The sequence below is a fragment of the Erinaceus europaeus genome, chromosome 9, assembly GCF_950295315.1.
Source record: "Erinaceus europaeus chromosome 9, mEriEur2.1, whole genome shotgun sequence".
NCBI lineage: Eukaryota > Metazoa > Chordata > Mammalia > Eulipotyphla > Erinaceidae > Erinaceus > Erinaceus europaeus.
The window spans coordinates 23041345-23059940 of record NC_080170.1 but is presented as its reverse complement, the minus strand read 5'-3'; the positions used below and the strand labels follow the sequence as shown (position 1 = coordinate 23059940).

The 18596-nt window shown below is 37.6% G+C and overlaps 1 protein-coding gene and 1 non-coding gene across 6 annotated transcripts in view; both read left to right on the top strand.

Annotated features, from left to right (window-relative positions):
• The window catches only part of RNF13 (ring finger protein 13), a 79171-nt gene that overhangs the window by 17226 nt on the left and 43349 nt on the right, over positions 1 to 18596 (top strand). For 3 of the 5 annotated variants that reach the window (XM_016185989.2, XM_060197533.1, XM_007518053.3), the window contains 3 exons: positions 5122 to 5250; positions 13277 to 13357; positions 17859 to 17984. In XM_016185989.2, the coding sequence (XP_016041475.1) occupies positions 5137 to 5250; positions 13277 to 13357; positions 17859 to 17984 (321 nt within the window). In that variant the 5' untranslated portion in view covers positions 5122 to 5136. Of the gene's footprint in view, positions 1 to 5121; positions 5251 to 13276; positions 13358 to 17858; positions 17985 to 18596 lie in introns of those variants that run through there. The other 2 variants (XM_060197534.1, XM_060197535.1) reach the window with 2 other exon arrangements.
• On the top strand, positions 17220 to 17360 carry LOC132540532 (U4 spliceosomal RNA). Its single transcript, XR_009551733.1, has one exon. It is a non-coding gene; the product is annotated as a U4 spliceosomal RNA (small nuclear RNA).

Below are 18596 nucleotides of genomic sequence, written 5' to 3'. Positions count from 1 at the left end.
TTATATATATATTTAATATACCACTTTTGGACAGCCTCTCAGCCATATTTTTAAAAATTAAAAAAAATTCATACTGGAGCCAGAAAGATAACTCACTGTGTAGGGCACATGCCTTGCCAGGCTCACAACCTAGGTTTGAGTTTTGACACTACACAGCAGTGCCACAGCACCAGAGGAACTTAAAGTACTGTGGAATCTCTCTGTATGAATGAAAAAGCCCATCCAGGGGCAGAGAAACAAGGCCTCTGTTCTTCCAAAAAGGAAAAGAAAAAAACAAAAAAACCCCAAACAAATAAACAAACATAAACATCCTTTATAGTATACATGGGTAGTTTCAATTGCTAGAACTCTTGACGGTAATGGCACTTTTTTAAAGGAATACAAGGAAGTGATTTATAGATTTAGTTGTGTAAATTGAGAAACCTATTTTGAAGTAAAACACTATAATGTTTTGTGTGTGTGTGTGTGTGTGTGTGTGTGTGTGTGTGTATCTCCATATATCCATATTCTGGTGTATATATATATGCATATTTGTAAGAATGCGAATTCTTGTCAAGTGAAATTTGACTTGCTCTTATACATTTTAGAGAAAAGTTATTTTTTAAACTTGTTTTCTTGTTAATATTTACATCAGTATGCTACTCTTGATGTATAATTAGTATAAAATACACTAGTAGGGAAAAATGAAATTACTACTCATTAAATATTTCTGTAAATTTGGGACATATTACCACCATCTTAGCAGGAGAATATTTTGGTCCTGTTTTTTAAATGCCAGTGATGATCAGGAATGTAGCTTGAGAAACTGCATTATGAGCTTACTCAGAGGCTTTCCAAAAGAGATAATTGGCTGTTTCATGCATGTTACTTGGTACTGAATGAGTTGCTGTATGAATGTGAGTCATTTTCAGAATTAAAACCTATTTGGAAAGGAATTTCCTGAAAGTAATTTTGTCTTAAACACTTAAGTGGATTTCATTCTTAAAATGAAGTTTTAGAATGCAAGTTGTAGATGAGTTGTGTGGTGCTGTTGTAGATTTAAATGTACAGTTAGGATTCACGGTGATGCTTGGGGAAGTTTTAAATTTTGCAATTACCAGACCAGCATTAAATGAGTAATTGGCATCTCTGCTCTTAAGTAATATAGATAATCCCATGTGACAGTCAGCTGTTCTAGTTGTCAAAATCTAGGCCAAGAGAAAAATCAACAAAATTTAGAGTTGAGTCTTTGGAAAGACCAACAAAATTAATAAACACTTTGTTAGATTGACTAAGAAAAGGAGGGAAGACTCAACTAAAGTCAGACATGAAAGTGGGAACATAATTACTTCACAGAGATATAAATAAATATGAAAGCATATTGTAAACAGTTAAGAGCAAACACTTGGATAATGTAGATGAAATGGACAAATTTCTAAGAATATACAACCCACCATGATGGAATCACAAAGAAACAGAAAATCTGAGTAGATCAATGACTAAATAGTAAGAAGATTGAGTTAGTAATTCAAAACCTCCCAAGGATAAAAAGCCAAGACTAGGTGGCTTCATTGTTGAAATCTACCAGAGTTCTTAAAGAAGAATTTGCACCAGTCCTTCTTAAACTCTCTCATAAAGTTGAAGAGGAAAGAACATTTCCCATCTCATTCTGTAAGGCTAACATTAACCTTATATCAAAACCAGAGAAAGACATTACAAGGAAGCTGCACATCAGTGGTTGTCATGAATGATGGTGCAGAATTCCTTCAACAGAACAAGTGGAACTCAACAACCGAATGACCAAGTGTGATTAACTCCTAAATGCAAGAGTGATTCAATATGTAAGAAATAGTTAATATAGGAGTCGGGCGGTAGCGCAGCAGGTTAAGCGCACGTGGCGCAAAGTGCAAGGACCTGCGGAAGGATCTGGGTTCGACCTTGGATCCCCACTGCAGGGGAGTCACTTCACAAGCGGTGAAGCAGGTTTGCAGGTGTCTATCTTTCTCTCCTCCTCTCTGCCTTCCCCTCCTCTCTCCATTTCTCTCTGTCCTGACAATGACATCAAGAACAACAATAACTACAACAATGAAACGAGCAACAAAAGGGAATAAATAAATCAATCTAAAAAAAAAGAAATAGTTAATGTAGGGGTCAGGCGGTGGCACACTGTACGAAGCACATAGTACGAAGCACATAGTACGAAGCACAAGGGCCTGTGTAAGGATCCCTGTTCAAGCGCCTGGCTCCCTATCTGCAGGGGGTCACTTCACAAGCCTGAAGCTTATCTATAGGTGTCTTTCTCCCCCCTCCTTTTCTATCTTTCCCTCCCCTCTCAATTTCTCGCTGCCATATCAAAAAAAAAAAAAGTAGAAAAAAATGGCCACAGGAGCAGTGGATTTGTAGTGTAGGCACTGAGCCCTGGCGATAACCCTGGAGTAAAAAACAAAAAGCAAAAAACAAAACAAAACAAAAAAAGGAATAATTAGTGTAAATATACCCCATGAATAGCATGGAATGTGAAAATGTATCTCAATTAATCTGGAAAAACTTACAAAATACAGTGTCTTTTCAAGATAAAAACACCAAAAATGGAAGGTAATAATATCAACATGACAAAACCTGTATATGAAAAACCTACATTTAACATCATGCTCAGTGGTAATAGAACAGAGTTTTTTTTTTAATATCAAGAAGACGAAGGTTGCCTGATTTCACTACTTTGACACATTATTATTCTGGAAGACCTAGAACAGTTAAGTAAGAAAAATAAAAAGTTATCTATGTTGGAAAGCAAGATGTAAGATTATCTACTTGCAGACAATGTGATCTTATATGCATTAAGCCGTAGAGACTCCACAAAACACATTTAGGATTAAAAAATGAATTCAGTGAAATTTCAGGGTACAAAAGTAATGTGCAGAAGTTAGTGGGACCTGGGAAGGTGTCACAATGGATTAAACATTGAATCATCAAGCGTGAGGTTCTGAGTTGAGACGCACCGCCACATGTGTCCGAGTGATTTTTCTGGTTCTCTCTCTTTGTCTTTCTCATTAACAAATTGTAAATAACTCTTTAAAAAGCTTAGTTGTATTTTCTGTAAGTAACAGTAAACAGTCTCAAGAGGAAATTACGAAAATAGTTCCTTTACAATAGCATGGAAAAAAAACAAAACCCAAAGAACAACTTAGCAACATACTTACCAAGGTGGCAAAAGACTCGCACACTAAGATCTACAAAACACTGCCACAGAAACTAGAGAAGATTCCAATAAATGTATAGGTACTGCATGTTCACGGCTCAGTGACTTGGATATTGTTTGTTAAGGTGCTTGTACCGCTCAAAACAATCTGTAAATTGTCAGTGCACTAAAAACTCAGTTATACAAGTTATTACATATATAGATAGACAAGGAGGGCAGTAGAATGTTGAACATCAATATCTTTACCTGGAATTCCACTTAGTAGTCTTCTGGCTTAATTTTTTCTGCCCGAACTATTTTCAAATTGTGTTAGCATCACATTTCATTTCCAAATACTTCACTAGGCATTTCTGAGCAAAGCCCCTAAGGACTTACTCGAGTGACTGTATACTATTAATCCCAAGAAAATAGCAGCTACTTAAAAAATATGCCTAATATCTTAACATTTTAGCTATAGTTATCATAAAAACCATTTTCATTGTATTGCTTTAATACTGTGCTCTTTGATTTGGATTTATTGTTTCTTATCTCTTTTTAAGATAGAGGGAGAAAGGGGAGAGAGAGAGACAGAGAATGTAAGTAAGAGAAAAGGAGAGAAATAGACATAGCACAGAAGCTTCCTTCAGTGCAGCGGAGGCTGCTTAGAATCTGGGTTGTGCACATGGCAGAGCAACACACTATCCCTGTGAAGCTACTTTTGAAGGTGTCTCTCTCGTTTGAAAACAAGAAAAAGTTGTCGGGGAGTTAATGCTTTACAGTATAGTTTTTACCGTAAGAACACAGTCTCTTAATCTCTCCTTGATTGGTGTCTAGGGGACACACCAGGACCCAAGTCTCCCTGCGGCATGTCCTTTTTTTTTTTACCCAGAATCCTTTGCTTTGGCACAGCAGGCCAAGTTTCACCTTATGCCCTCCCTTCCTGCTACCTTACTGTCCTTCATTCTTAAGTTCCATGTGCGTAGAAGCAAGTTCATTTGATACTGGTCTTTCTCTTTCTGGCTCGTCTCACTCAAAATGATGCCTTCAGGTTCTGGCCACACATATTTTCTATTTATTTTATAGGGAGAAAGCACATATGGTGCTGTGCCCTCAGGCATGTAAATCCTGGACTAAACCACTAAAACTATTCCCCTCCCTGTTCTTATCTGCTTTAATGCACAGTAGCTTCATGCTGGTTTTCAGTTTTCATCCAGATACATGACTTTTTCGCATTAAATTGACAAAAGTCAGTACTGTTACAGTGTGCAAGGACCTGTGTTCAAGCCCTAGTCTCTTCCTGCAGGGGGGAAGTCCACGAGTGGGTGGTACTACAGATGTCTCTGGTTTCTCTCTCCTTTTCAAAGCCAAAGTCAGTAAAAGCAACACATCCATTTGGTGGTATCTTAAAGCATACTCCCCCCCCCCCCTTTTCCTTGTATTTCCTGTACTTTGAAGCTAAGGCAAAAAAGTGTTATTTTTTAATAAGTTTCTACTCTTTTTAAAAAATACAGTACCTAATGTAGATACAGCATACTGGAATCAATAAAATAAAATGACCTGTGAATTACAAAATATATTTAAAGAATGACAGACAATTTTTTTAAACCACAAAACACTGTAAAACAGAAATACTTAAAAACAAAACAATATACTTTTGATCCAAAGCTGGTGTTTTCCCCATGATTGAGAGAGCCTAGCAGTACTGTAAAGTACTATAAATGAAGAACTGTGGGAGGGTGTTTGTTTTGTGGTTAAAATACAGAACTTAGTCACCATGAGTTAGCTGTGTAGCTATTGACCAAACCTGTGTGTCTGCCTTCATGTCCAAATCCGGGTAATTTCTCATGCTTTTGAACTAGAAGCTCTTACTTGAAAGTTAACCTAGGTTCCAGTTTGAAGGATGTCTTCCTAATAGAGACACCACACTGGAGCTCACGAGTGTTACTCCCTTGCTTACCTTCCAGGTGGCTTTCAGCAAGATGCTGCTGTCCATAGGGATGCTCATGCTGTCGGCCACACAGGTCTACACCATCCTGACTGTCCAGCTCTTTGCATTTTTAAACCTCTTGCCTGTAGAAGCGGACATTTTAGCAGTAAGTACAATTTCTCTATGCTTGAAAACAGCCCTCCAAAAAAAAAAAAAAAAAAGCAGAAAGAATATGCTAAGTGGGGCAGGGTGGTGGCGCACCTGGTTGAGCACATATGTTACAATGCACAAGAACCCAGGTTCAAGCTCCCAGCCCCCACCTGTTGGGGGAAAGCTTTGTGAGTGGTGAAGCAGGGCTGCAGGTGTCTCTCTGTCTCCCTTTCTATCATTCCATACCCTCTTGGTTTCTGGCTGTCGCTATCTAATAAATAAGGATAATAATAATAATAATAATGGGAAGTGACGAAGAACGTCCTAAGTGGTGGAGTTTTGGAAGGTGCTTAACTACAGATATACAGTTATTTGAAAGTGGGGGAAATTACTCACCTTTTTAATGCCTCATGCCTGACATAAGAGTTCATATATAATAATGCTTGGGACATAATAACTGTTCTTTAGAAAGCATGTGCACTCTCACATATGTCCACACGCTGCACATTTATATACAGTGTTTACTGTATGTCTCAGTAATTAGTATCTAGCTATTTTTAAAACTTTACACAATATATTTATAGAGAACTACAGCTCAAGATTAACATTACTGAGACAGGAAAGAAGCATGATAGTCTTTAATGGTGGGTAGAAGTATTTAGTGAGGAAATTGCTCTTCAAAACCCTTCCAAGTCCTTTCCAGGCTGTTGTCTTACTTTTTCCTGCACTGGGGAGAATGTATTTCCTACTTCTCGGTTCTGACAAAGCAAAAAATAACTAACTCTGAATGCGCACACACACCCTTATATATGATGTCCTAGGGATTTGATTTTGTTATTATTATTTTTATTTTTTACTTTTTGTGTTTGATTTGCTTAATGATATTAGGTGAGAAGTAGGAGGGTCAGGACAAAGCTTGATGTGACCATCGGCTGCCTTTCTGGAAACTCTGCACTTGTGAAGAGTCTAGGATTGTTATAGAACTTGAGAGTAAGCCTTCTTTCTGTGCCATCCATCCATTTTGAAGACATAGCAGTTAACTGTCTGTTATCCTCTTTACTAGGAAACTGCTTGTAGATCCCCCCCCCCCCAGAGCATTCCGGGTCTTTTGAGATGGGGTGGAAATTTTAAGCCCATTGTTATTCAAATGCTTCCTCTCAGATGATCTCCAAAGTCCTTGAATTTACTCACTGTAACTTTTTTTTCCCCTTAAATCTTTTTTTTTTTTTTTTACCAAAGCACTTGTCAGCTGTGGCTGATAGTGGGGAACTGAACCTGGGACTTCAGTGCCTCAGGCATGAGAGTCTCTTTGCATAACCATTATGCTATCTACCCCCCTACCCTCTCACAGTAACTTTGGAAATGAGGTAGAGAATATATGTATATGTATATTTATATTTATATGTATATGTATTCTTTGTTTCCCTTGCTTCTCTTCCATCCATTCTCACCTTTTCTCATTTCTAGTCTCTGCTATATCTTATCTCCTTCCTGGGATTTTTCACCTGAAGTGGATCATTCTCCATGGATCAACTCTGTGCTGATTTAAATGATTCTCAGTGTCCTGCTCTGAGAATGCAGCCAGCTGTGTGATCCTGATGGAATTACTTACCCACTATATGTGTCTCATTTTCTTTTTAAATTTTTTTATGTTTTTGATTTTATTAGTGACTTAATATTGATTTGCAAAATTAAAGATAACAGGGCTCCCACCACCAGAGTTCTGTGTCCCCATTCCCTCCATTAGAAGCTCTAGTAGTTCTCCTGAGGTCACAGATATGGGTTGACTATTACATGCCTCATTTTCTTTATTTGTAAACTGGAGCAGTGTAGTGGTGATTAAATAAGGCAATCTACTTGTGATATCTGTCTGACAATAGTAGATGTTTACTTTAAAAATTTTGTTCTAATAATCACCCTCCCATCCTTCACTTTTCCCCACTCTTTTTTATTTTTTTAAAGAAATTTTTTTAGAGTTTTAAAAATATTATTGCTTTTGTTTTTGGATAGAGAGAGAAATTGAGAGAGAAAGGGGAGATAGAGAGAGACACTTGTACTTCACCATTTGTAAAGCCTCTCCCCTGCCAGGGGCTTGAACCTGGGTCCTTGCACACTGTGATGTCTGTGTTTAACCAGATGTGCCACCACCTAGTCCCCATTTTTTCTTTTTTCTTTTTATTGCCACTTTGCTCTCGTTGGGGCTTGGTGCCTGCACAACAAACCTCCTGTTCCCAGTGGCCATTTTCTCTCTCTCTCTCTCTCTCATTTAATAGGACAGAGAGAATTTGAGAGGGGTGGGGGAGATAGAGATGGAGGGAGAGAGACATTTGTAGCACTTGCTTTACCACCTGTGAAGCTTCCCCCCTTCCAGGTGGCAGCCAGAGGCTTTAACCTCAGTCCTTGCACATGGTAATTTGTACACTCAACCAAGTGTGCCACCAACTGGCCCCTCCAAGATGTATGTCTTAAGGTAGAGACAAAATATTGGTATAGAAGACAGTTACCAGCAGTGTGCCGTGTCTTCTGGCACAGAAGTGTGGACAGTCTCTTGGTGTCATCTAGTGCAGGAATCATTAGCATGAAGCTGTTTATACCTCATGTTGACAGTTAAGGACCTAAGGCTGAATACAGAGATAGCTGAAAGGGACTGGGCTGTTGACACATACAACTGTCCAAAACAGGAAGTAAATATTGGGAAGAGGAACTGGATGTGGTAACAAAGTGGGTCATTCAAAGGAGGTGAGCCAGGAAGTAGAAAATATTATCACTTCCTTCTGATTGGTTAAGAATTCCCTGAAATCTGAGTTTGTAGCAACACAGATTTAAGTCAATTGGACATCAGGATGATTCCAGTTCCATTTCAAACAGGTGTTAGGATGCTGCTTTTGAAAAGATACATCCGTACTATTTCTATGCCAGATGATCTTATTTTTTGGTAGTTGAATTCTCCCACTTGACTGTTGATTCCTTCACAGCAATCATTGTCCAGACAATTGGTGAGTTCTAAGAATTAAGGGGACTCTTCTTACTAGTCAGTAAGCCCCACCTATAGACCACGAACATTTGAAAGGCCAGACTATGTCTTACTCTCCTCTGTTTCTGGTGTCTAATGCCAGCTACATGGTAGGGATTCAGTAAGTGGACTGATTAATAGATTTCTCTGGGTGATTTAGTTCTTTCATATGTCCTACTTTGATGGAGTCCCTGGTACTTTAGTATTGTAGTTTATCTTGACATTTCATTCTCTTTTATCTCTAATTTGTTTGTCTTTTGTGACCCAAAGGCATACATGAAATCACTACTGATGCAGTTAATATCTAGATACAGAGGACTTTATTTGATTGTATTCTGTAGAGAAATTCAATGATTTATTCAGCGATACACCACATGCTCATGATTTTGAACTATATACAGGTGACCAGTTGCCACATTTGAGCTAATCACTTTTATTATTTTTATTTGTGATTAACAGTAGGTTGCAAGATTGTAAGATTACAGCGTGGAGTTCCACACCACACCCACCACCAGAGTTCTGTATCCCCACTCTCCCACCTCCCAAAGATCACCACCGTAGTTCTCACAAGTCTTACAGTTTGCTTGCTTCTGCTTTTCTGCTTGTCTAGTTTTGTTTGTCCCTTCAAATTAGTATTTCAGCGTCCTTTGGATAAATGCCTAAGAGTGATATTGCTGGGCCATAAAGTAATTCCGTTTTTAAGGACTCTTCAGACAGTCTTCCAAAGGGGATACAGCAGTTTTTATTGCCAGCAGCAGTGTGGCAGGTTTTTTTTTTTTTTTTTTTCTCCACAACCTGGCCAACACCTGTCGTTTCTTAAGTGTTGATGGGAGCCATTCTCTCAGGCGTGAGATGGTAGATTGGTTTAATATCTGAATACATGGGACTTTAGCATTGACAAGAACACTGTACTTTAAAGACAACCAGACCAGTGTTGAATATTCTGATACTGATGTTCCCATAGACCACAAGTGAGTTGAGTGATGCCATAATTATACGGGGACATAGTATCTCTGTAACATAGAGCAAGGGAAATGAGAGACGAGAGAGAACACCCGGCTTTGGCTTATTCCTCACACATCTTTGATTCTGAAAGAATTGAAACGTGGGTGGTTTTGGTCAGTGGACAGAGTAGGAGGATTGATTGGTGGTGTGAATAGATTGGGCGGTAGCTTGGGTTGTCACATGGTCTTTGCTCTTGATTCAGCAATGGAGCTACAATCTGAGTTGTATCTGAATTGTATTGAGTGGTAGCACTGAATTCCAGTCCTACAATTCTATAGTTGCATGACCTCAGGCATTCTATTTAACACCTGTTAAGTCTCAGTTTTCTTATTACGAAAACATTTTATGAAAGGCAATGCAAGGCAGTAAGCTAAGGGATTTTTTAAAAAAAATTTATTTATAAAAAATAAACACTGACAAAAACCATAGAATAAGAGGGGTACAACTCCACACAGTTCCCACCGACAGAACTCTGTGTCCCATCCCCTCCCCTGATAGCCTTCTTATTCTTTATCCCTCTGGGAGTATGGACTCAGGAGCTAAGGGATTTTTCTTCTCAGACTACCAGAATTCAGCTTTCTCTAGCTTCCCGGCAAGTTATTTTCAACATTCTGTGACCTTCACTGTGTACAGTGAAGACAATGATAATGGTGACTTTCTGGTATCAGGTCAGGTGTTTAGGACAGTGTCAAAAGTGCTCAGTAATTACTAGCTATTCTCTAAATTAAATAACCTATCAAAGCTGCTGTCAAAGAAGAGAGTTGGTGAAGGAAGAGACCCTTTCAAAATAAGCAAGTTGAAACTGTCAAGTGGTAATTACTGAGGGAAGTAATTTTCTACATCAAAATTTTAAAATTTCATTTTTTATTTTCTAAACACTAACTCTCTTCCCAATAAAAAGAAGTAATATGCTTTGTGTTGAATATGTGTCTACTTTGTATGATAGGGATATTTTATTTTTTGTTTTAAATACTATAATTGATTATAAGAGGTTGGCGACTCTTACATTGTAGATAAAAAAGATAAACCAGTTTTAAAGTGTATTTTACTCTATAAATAAACATGTAGATAAACAGGGTAGATATTTATTTCTGAAATAATGGCCAAAAAAGGAAACCGCTTAGTAGTGGGGAATACTAAAAGAATATTTTATTATTAGTTATTTTTCATATTTTATTACCTAGCTGTTAGATGCTCTGGTTCCATTTTAATTTTTTAAATTTACTTTTACAGGGATACAGAAAGGCAGAGTGCAAGAGAGTGAAAGAGATCATAGCACTGAACCTTCCGTCAATGTGGTGGGGGCCAGCCTTGAACCTGGGTCATGTACGTTCAAGTCAGCTATTTTGCTGGCCCTCTAGTTCCTGATTTGAAAGCACAATAAAAAATGGTTGCCTGCATACATTTTGAAATTTTTTTATTAGTGATTTACAAAATTACAAAATAACAGGGGTACAATTCCATACCGTTCCCACCACTAGAGTTCTGTGTCTCCATTCCCTTCGTTGGAAACTTCAGTAGTTTTCCCAAGGTCACAGATATGGGTTGACTATTATTTCTGTAATTATCTGTCTATCTGTATATTTTCCTCATTTTTTAATTCCCCCCTGTGGCCCTGCCTCCTCTTCTACTTTTAAGTCACAGCTATACCTCTGGCTACTCCTGAATGTCTTTTCTTTTCCCCTTTTTCCCTCTCTGGGTCCTGATGGGACTGGGTTTCAGAGCCCTCTTGTCATCTGCCCCTAACATCTCTCCCCCTCTGGAAGTACGGACCAAAATCATTTTTGGGGTGCAGAAGGCAGGAGTCCTGGCTTCAGTAGTTGCTTCTCTGCTGGACACGTCCATTGGCAAGTGATCCAGACCTACATCCTGTCTGTATCTTTCCCTAGTGGACTTTTTTATTTTTGTGATGTCTGGTCCTATTGATCTAGATAAAGTTATCTAGGTCTAGGAGATTTGAGACTTTCTGAAGTTCAGCATAAATCTGATCATAATTGAATTAAATCAAGTAAGAGAGATTTACATCAGATGTCTTAATTAAGATATTAAATGACATGTGGTAAAGAATATAAAAGTACTCTTCAGCCTGGGAAAGAGCATGGTGATTATGCAAAAAGACATTCAATGCCTGAGGCTCTGAGGTCCCAGGGTCAATCCTTGGCATCATAAACTAGAGCTGAGCAGTGCTCTGGTAAAAGAGAAAAAAAAAATTGTTTTTCAACTCTGAAGCACTTTATAAACAATAGAGAGCTGTGCAAAGTTCAGTTACTGTTACAGTAAGAAACTGTGCTTAACATTGCTGGCTTCTAAATATACAGCCAAGCTGTTTATCCCAGGCATGACAGAATGGGTTGGTCTGGTGACCAAATTCAGGTATTTCTCTCATAGTCTATTCAATCAAATACACAGTGAGAAGCAAAGGTAGAGTTTGGGTCTGTTAATACACTTGGGAAAGGACACTAATGGTATGTAAGAGCAATACTACGAAGTCCTGTTACTTCTTAGTGGTTTATTCAGGTCTCCCTCTTAGTTGCACTAGACTTCTCTGGTGACATCGTGGCCTCCCACCCTGCATATAGCATTCTTGTTTTCTCCTGACCACCCTCTACCTCTTTAAAGTCTATATTCAAAACAAATGTGTTTTCTGTTGTTTTTTTTTTGTCTCATAGCTTATGAGCTGTCTTCAAATATATCAGTTTCAACTGTGTTTCAGATGTTACTTAGTTACCTGTGTTTAGTTTCTGCAGTCTTTCTTGCTTGAAATTTTCTTAAATAATACAGAAAACTCACTTTATTACTGTTACTAGTATATTTAAAAAACACACAGGAAATTACCATTTTGGTTGAGTATGGAAATATAGAGAAACATAGAAGTCTGGATCAACAAGGAAGGGGAAAGCGGTTAAAGAGTTGGATACTTAGCTCTTCATTATTCAGCCTTAGATAAAAATGCTCACATTGTCTTTTATACAGTGACAGTACCTTAAAATATGACTAGATGCTGCTTCTCCTGGGGAAAGACATCTTTTGTTTTTTTAATGTTATTTTAGACAGAGATAGGGAGAAATTGATAGTGGGGGGGCTTGAGGGAGAGACACTTGGTGAGGACACCTCTGGTGAAGCTTCCCCTGAGTAGCTGGAGACCAGGCGCTTGAATCTGGGTAGTTGCACACTGTAATGTGTGCACTCTACCAGGTGTACCATTGCTCAGCCCCCCCCCCCCCAAGCATCTTTTATGAGCCAGAAGCCTATAAATTATTTCTTTTTATTTATTCATTTTTCCCCTTCCAGGGTTATTGAGGGGGCTCAGTGCCTGCACTACAAATTCACTGCTCTTGGAGGCCATTTTTTCCCATTATTTAGTTGGATAGGACAGAGAGAAATTGAGAGAGGAGGGGAAGATAAAGAGGGGGAGAGAAAGAAAGACACCTGCTGACTTTTTTTTTTTACCACTTGTGATGTGACACTCCTGCAGGTGGGGAGTTGGGGGCTGGTACCCAGATCCTTGGGCGGGTCCTTGCAGTTTGTACTATGTGTACTTAATCTGGTGTGCTGTTGCCCAGCCCCCTATAAATCTTTTCTATTTAATAAAATGGAACTCGTGTTGGAAAATAATCTGTCTACAAAACTTCTTGCTAGGGAACTATCTGTGGTAAAAACTCAAACTATTTAGGTGGTATGCTGTCAAAAAATTATTGCTTCTGTTTAATAATAATTGTACAGAATGAGGACCTAGGTGGGGGAGATAGTATAACGGTTAAGCAGTGAGACTCTTATGCCTGAGGGTTCAAAGTCTCAGGTTCAATTTCTCAGTTGAAAAAAAAAAGATCTAACCTAAACAGTTGTGTATGTAGCAGAGTATTTGTATTCCTTATTTTAGTGGCTGTGCATTTATAAGTTAGTTTTATTGTTATAAGCTATAAAAGTAAACAAGAATTTTTTCAATGACTATTTAAGTTAATAGACATTTTTAATATTATGGATAAATTGGTTGTAACTTGATTGTTTTTAATTTTATATGTAGTATACTTTTGAAAATGCAACTCAAACATTTGATGACCTCCCAGCAAGATTTGGCTACAGACTTCCAGCTGAAGGCTTAAAGGTAAGAAAATAGTAATAGATGGTAAAGGCAAAAGGTACTAAATAGGGTGATTTTTATTAGTTTCCCTTATTTCTTAAAGAATAAAATAGTTTTCTTATATTTAGTGTTATATAACTGTACATATTTATTTATAAAGGGCTCATACTCTTTAAAAGTATGACAAAGAAGGTGAAAATTACCTATGACTGTCTTCTTCTGAGCTGGCACCCAAATGCCTTTTGGCATTGAACATTTCACACTTCTTTTTATTGGTTTAATAATGATTGACAAGATTGTAGGACAGGAAGAATACAATTCCACACAATTCCTACCACCAGAGTTCTGTATGCCATCCCCTCCACTGGGAGTTTTCCTATTCTTTATCCCTCAGGGAGTATGGACCCAGAATCATTATGGGGTGCAGAAGGTGGGAGGTCTGGCTTCTATAATTGCTTCTCTGCTGGACATGGGTGTTGGCAGGTTGATCCAGAATCCAGCTTGTTGCTATCTTTGCCTAGTAGGGTAGGACTCTGGTGAGGTGGGGTTCCAGGATATGTTGGTGAGGTTGTCTTCTCAGGGATGTCAGGTTGGTATCATGGTAGCAAATGTAACTTGGTGGCTGAAGAGCATTATGTATGAATGTGTGGTATTACCTATATATGTGTACCTATATATATATATGTTTGTGTGTATAAACATACTCTGAGAGGAATCTCTATTTAGCATTAAAGACACTACTTAGTTAACTGCCTTTTCCACTGACTTGGTTATCTAGAACACCTGTTACGGTAACCGAGCACTTGCATTTTCATTTGCAATGGCTATGTGATTTCAGTATACAGAAATGAGGAGGAAATATTTTTTCTTTGTTCATTTCTTCCTCCTCTTCTCCTCCTCCTCCTTCTTCTTCAGTTAGTGATTCAGTACTGGTTTGCAAATGAGGGTTTTTGAACATTGGCTTGTTTAATTTTTAATAGTGGATTTTTATTTAGGTTGTCCAGTTTTTGTAAATATCACCACACTTGTATGTTTGACTAGTTCCATTAAGATCTTTTCCCAGAATAGAGAATTGCTTTGTTTTTTTTTGGCACACATGTTTAAAGTGTTATTTCCTTCTGGTTGCTCTTCAAAGGTTTAAAACAATATAGAATTTCACCGATAGTTTCTCAGACTGTTTTTGTTACTTTTTTTTTAAATTGTTGTAGTTATTGTTGTTATTGATGTCGTCACTGTTGGATAGGACAGAGAGAAATGGAGAGGTGAGGGGAAGACAGAAGGGGAGAGAAAGATAAGACACCTGCAGACCTGCTTCAGTACCTGTGAAGCGACTTCCCTACAGGTGGGGAGCCAGGGGCTCGAACCAGGATCGTTAAGCTGGTTTTTGCACTTCCCACCATATGCACTTAACCCGCTGTGCTACTGCCTGACCCCCTCAATTAAATGTTTTTAATAATTTTTTAAGTAGTGATTTAATAATAATGATTCACAAGATTCTGGTATAAGAGGGGTACAATTCCATTGTAATTCCCACCATTACTCATGTTTTTAAGGAAACTATCTTATTGAATGCAACAAATTGTAGTTGTATCATTCCTGTCCTGTCCTATAGTCATACACTTCTGAGCTTCTGCATTTCCATTCTGTTGAGTCTTTGTTTTAGATTGGAGCAACATTGTCTGAATTTTTGCTTATTGTACTAAAGTATGAAACTGGGGAAAGAGGGAGAAGAGCAGAGGTTGAGGGAGCTTTGGGGTCTTTGTACATGATGATGGAAAAAGACCCAAGTTGAGGATGAGAGTGTTTTACAGATGCCTACCATAGGGAGATGAGAAATTGCACCTGTGTGCCAACAGCTGTACTGAATCCCTTTACCTCACTGAGGAAGAAGAAGAAAAAGACCAAAAGCCTGGTAATGATGGTGGTGTAGTGTGTAATGTGTTAGATAAGAGAAATGGGCCACCAGAGGGCACACTTACTTAGTTTTCTGAAATACAAGGTACTAAATGCGAAGTTCCACATTCCCTCTTATTCATAAAGCATGACATCTAAATCTCCACAAAAACTGCTTCTGTGCTAAGTAAATCTTCAGGCTGTGTCCTTTAAAATTTTATTAGACATATTGTTGTTTTTCAGGGGTTGGTAATAGAAAATCAAAAAAATGTTAATAGGTATGTTCTTGATTTCTCTTTATATCTTCCAGTCTCATTTTGAGTAAGAAAGGAATTACTGATTTTTTTGTTTTGCTTTTTGCTATACACCATGACTGATGATAAAGTAATTAGCAAACTGTACAGGTTAATTTGAAATAATGATGTTTGGGAGAGGATATTTATGAAATTAAATGTGCTATTTTTGAAATACAGTCTACATATTTGTCTTGTCAGAAATGATTTGTAAATGTTTTCTAGCTTGTTTTCTCTTTTTTGATTTACATTTTTCTTTTTAAAAAATCTTTTTATTTATTTATTATTGGATAGAGACAGAAATTGAGAGGGGAGAAGGAGATAGAAAGGGAAAGAGACAGAGAGACACCTGCAGCCCTTCTTCACCACTCATGAAGGGGGAAACCCTTGCAGGAGAGGATCAGGGACTTGAACTGGGTGCTTCCACATAGTGATGTGTGTGCTTAACCAGGTGTGCTGGTTTTTTCTTTCCTCCTCATCTTCCTCTTCCTCATCTTCCTCCTCCTCTTTCTCTCTCTCCCTCTCTGCCTCTCCCCCCTCTCTTTTTGATGGTATTTTTTGAAGCTCAAAAGTTTTAAATTTCTACTCTAATTATTACTCTTTCTTTCTACTTCATTTAGACTAAGACTACTTTTTTTAAGTGTCTTAAAGTGGAAATTTAGTTTGTTATTTAGAGGTTTCCCTTCTTTTTAATATAGGTATTTGCTGGTGTATATTTTTCTGTAAGCACTGATTTTGCTCCATCCTATTATTACTATTATTTTACAATTTTGATATGACAGAAATTGAGAGGGGAGAGGGAGATATGGAGAAAGAGAGATATTTTCAATTCTGTTTGACTGAAGCTTCCTTTCTGCAGGTGGGGACTGGGGCCTTGAACTTGAGTCCTTATGTACGGCAATGTGCACTCAACCAGATATGCCACTGCCTGGCCCCAGTTAGAGTTACATCTGCCTTTGTGTTTTCTGTATTCTGTACATTTCATATTTATTTTGTTACCTTTTTCTCTTTTATAGCTTTCCTTGCATTAAGTTGATATTTTTATATTATTTTGACATATTAGTACTTTTTAATATATTATTTTGCATCATTTTCAGTGGTTTGCTATAGGCTTATTATATATGTGAGAATCAATTTTAGATTTATTCTAACTTAATAGAGACATTGTTCCTATATACCTATTTTTCTTTTGTGTTATTTGTATATATGCTACATTCCATATACATTATAAATCCAATACCAGATTAATAAATTTCTTTATATAATTTAGTATTTATTTATAAAAAGGAAACATTGACTAAACCATAGGATAAGAGTGGTACAACTCCATACAATTCCCACCACCAGAAATCTGTATCCTATCCCCTCCCCCAATAGCTTTCCTGTTCTTTAAACCTCTGGGAGTATGGATCCAAAGTCATTGTGGGATGCAGAAGGTTGAAGGTCTGGCTTCTGTAATTGCTTCCCCGCTGAACATGGGCGTTGACAGGTCGATCCAATAATTTAGTATTTATTAAAGAACATGAGAAAAGAGAGTAGTGAAGACATTTACAATATCATTTTTGTTAACTTTCTGTATTATTTTGTTTCACTTATTTGAATTATTTCTGATTTTTAGTTTTGATATGAAGGTAGCAGGTCACATTTTCACCTTGAGGCTAATAAACTTAGGCTAGTATTACTATAGAATAAATTGCCTTAGCTTTGCGCAGTGGCAGTATTGTAGCCAAAGAGGTTTATCTGAGGCGCGATTATTGCTAATTGAAAACTTTTCCCAATACCCTGCCGTGACGACTTGAAATATAGTCGGCGTTGGCAATTTTTGACAGTCTCTACGGAGCCTGAAGAAAAAAACAAAAAGAATAAATTTCCCTAAACATGCACTTTTCTTATTGGGTAATGTGAGATGTAAATATAATTTAAAAAGTATTTGTTTGATTTATAAATGTTGATGTTGGAAAATATACCAATATGCTAAAGGTGGTTATCTTTGTAGTGATAAGTTCACATATGCTTAAAAATTTAATATTTACAAATACAGAATACACTTTAAAAATTTATAAAAACTAAGTGCTACTTCAGAAGGTCTGAGATTGAGGGCAATTAGAAATTGTTGCTATTACCAGGTAATGCATCCATCACAGTACAAAGTGCATGAAGCAAGTACAAAAGATGTCTGTGGCTATAAGTTGAATTGACTTATTGAGTGAAAAGTTCTAATAAAAAAACTTTACTGCTGCATGTATAAACTGTTGTTTTTACTGTCAACTGTAAAGCATGAATCCCCCAATAAAGAATTAATTACGATAATAAAAATTTACTGCTAATTATCTTTGCAGGGTTTTTTGATTAATTCAAAACCAGAGAATGCCTGTGAGCCCATAGTGCCTCCACCACTCAAGGGCAATTCGTCTGGGACTTTCATTGTGCTAATCAGAAGACTTGACTGTAATTTTGATATAAAGGTAATGTTTACTTTTTTGATTTCTTTGTTACTGTTTGCCTAACTCACTGATTTTCATTCTCCCCTTCTTTCGGAAAGGACTTTAGAACACTTACACAAGTCATCCAAATTTTAAAAGTTGAGGAGTGAGGGCAAAAGGAATGAGCTGGTGAAGGCAGGGAAGTAGGAGCGAGCTTACTGGCATCTGATTCATCTGCCACAAAGTTTGCTCTAAATGTTCAGCAGCCAGTACAAAGAGGAAGGACACCATCAGCTTCATACTTCACAGTTTTAGTTAGATTGACTGAAAGCAAATGTCTTGACTAGGACGTAATTACTGTAGATTCGACGGCTTTTTCAGGTGATTGGTGACTGAAGGTGAAGAGTTGTGCTTAATCTTATCTGGGAACAGAAATGCTAGTGCTTAGTTTGATGTCTTTATCCTTCCAGTATCCACACTCACCCGCTATCTCTGTCTGTCTTGACACTGAGACTTCCCTTTTGTAATAGATTTCCTTTGTCACCTGTGCAAATGTTGTCTCCTTGGTATTTCAGATACTAAAACAATGTTTGCTGTTGTACCTCCCTCACTCTCATCCTTGCTAATCTAATGGCATGGTTCAGGGATGCTTTA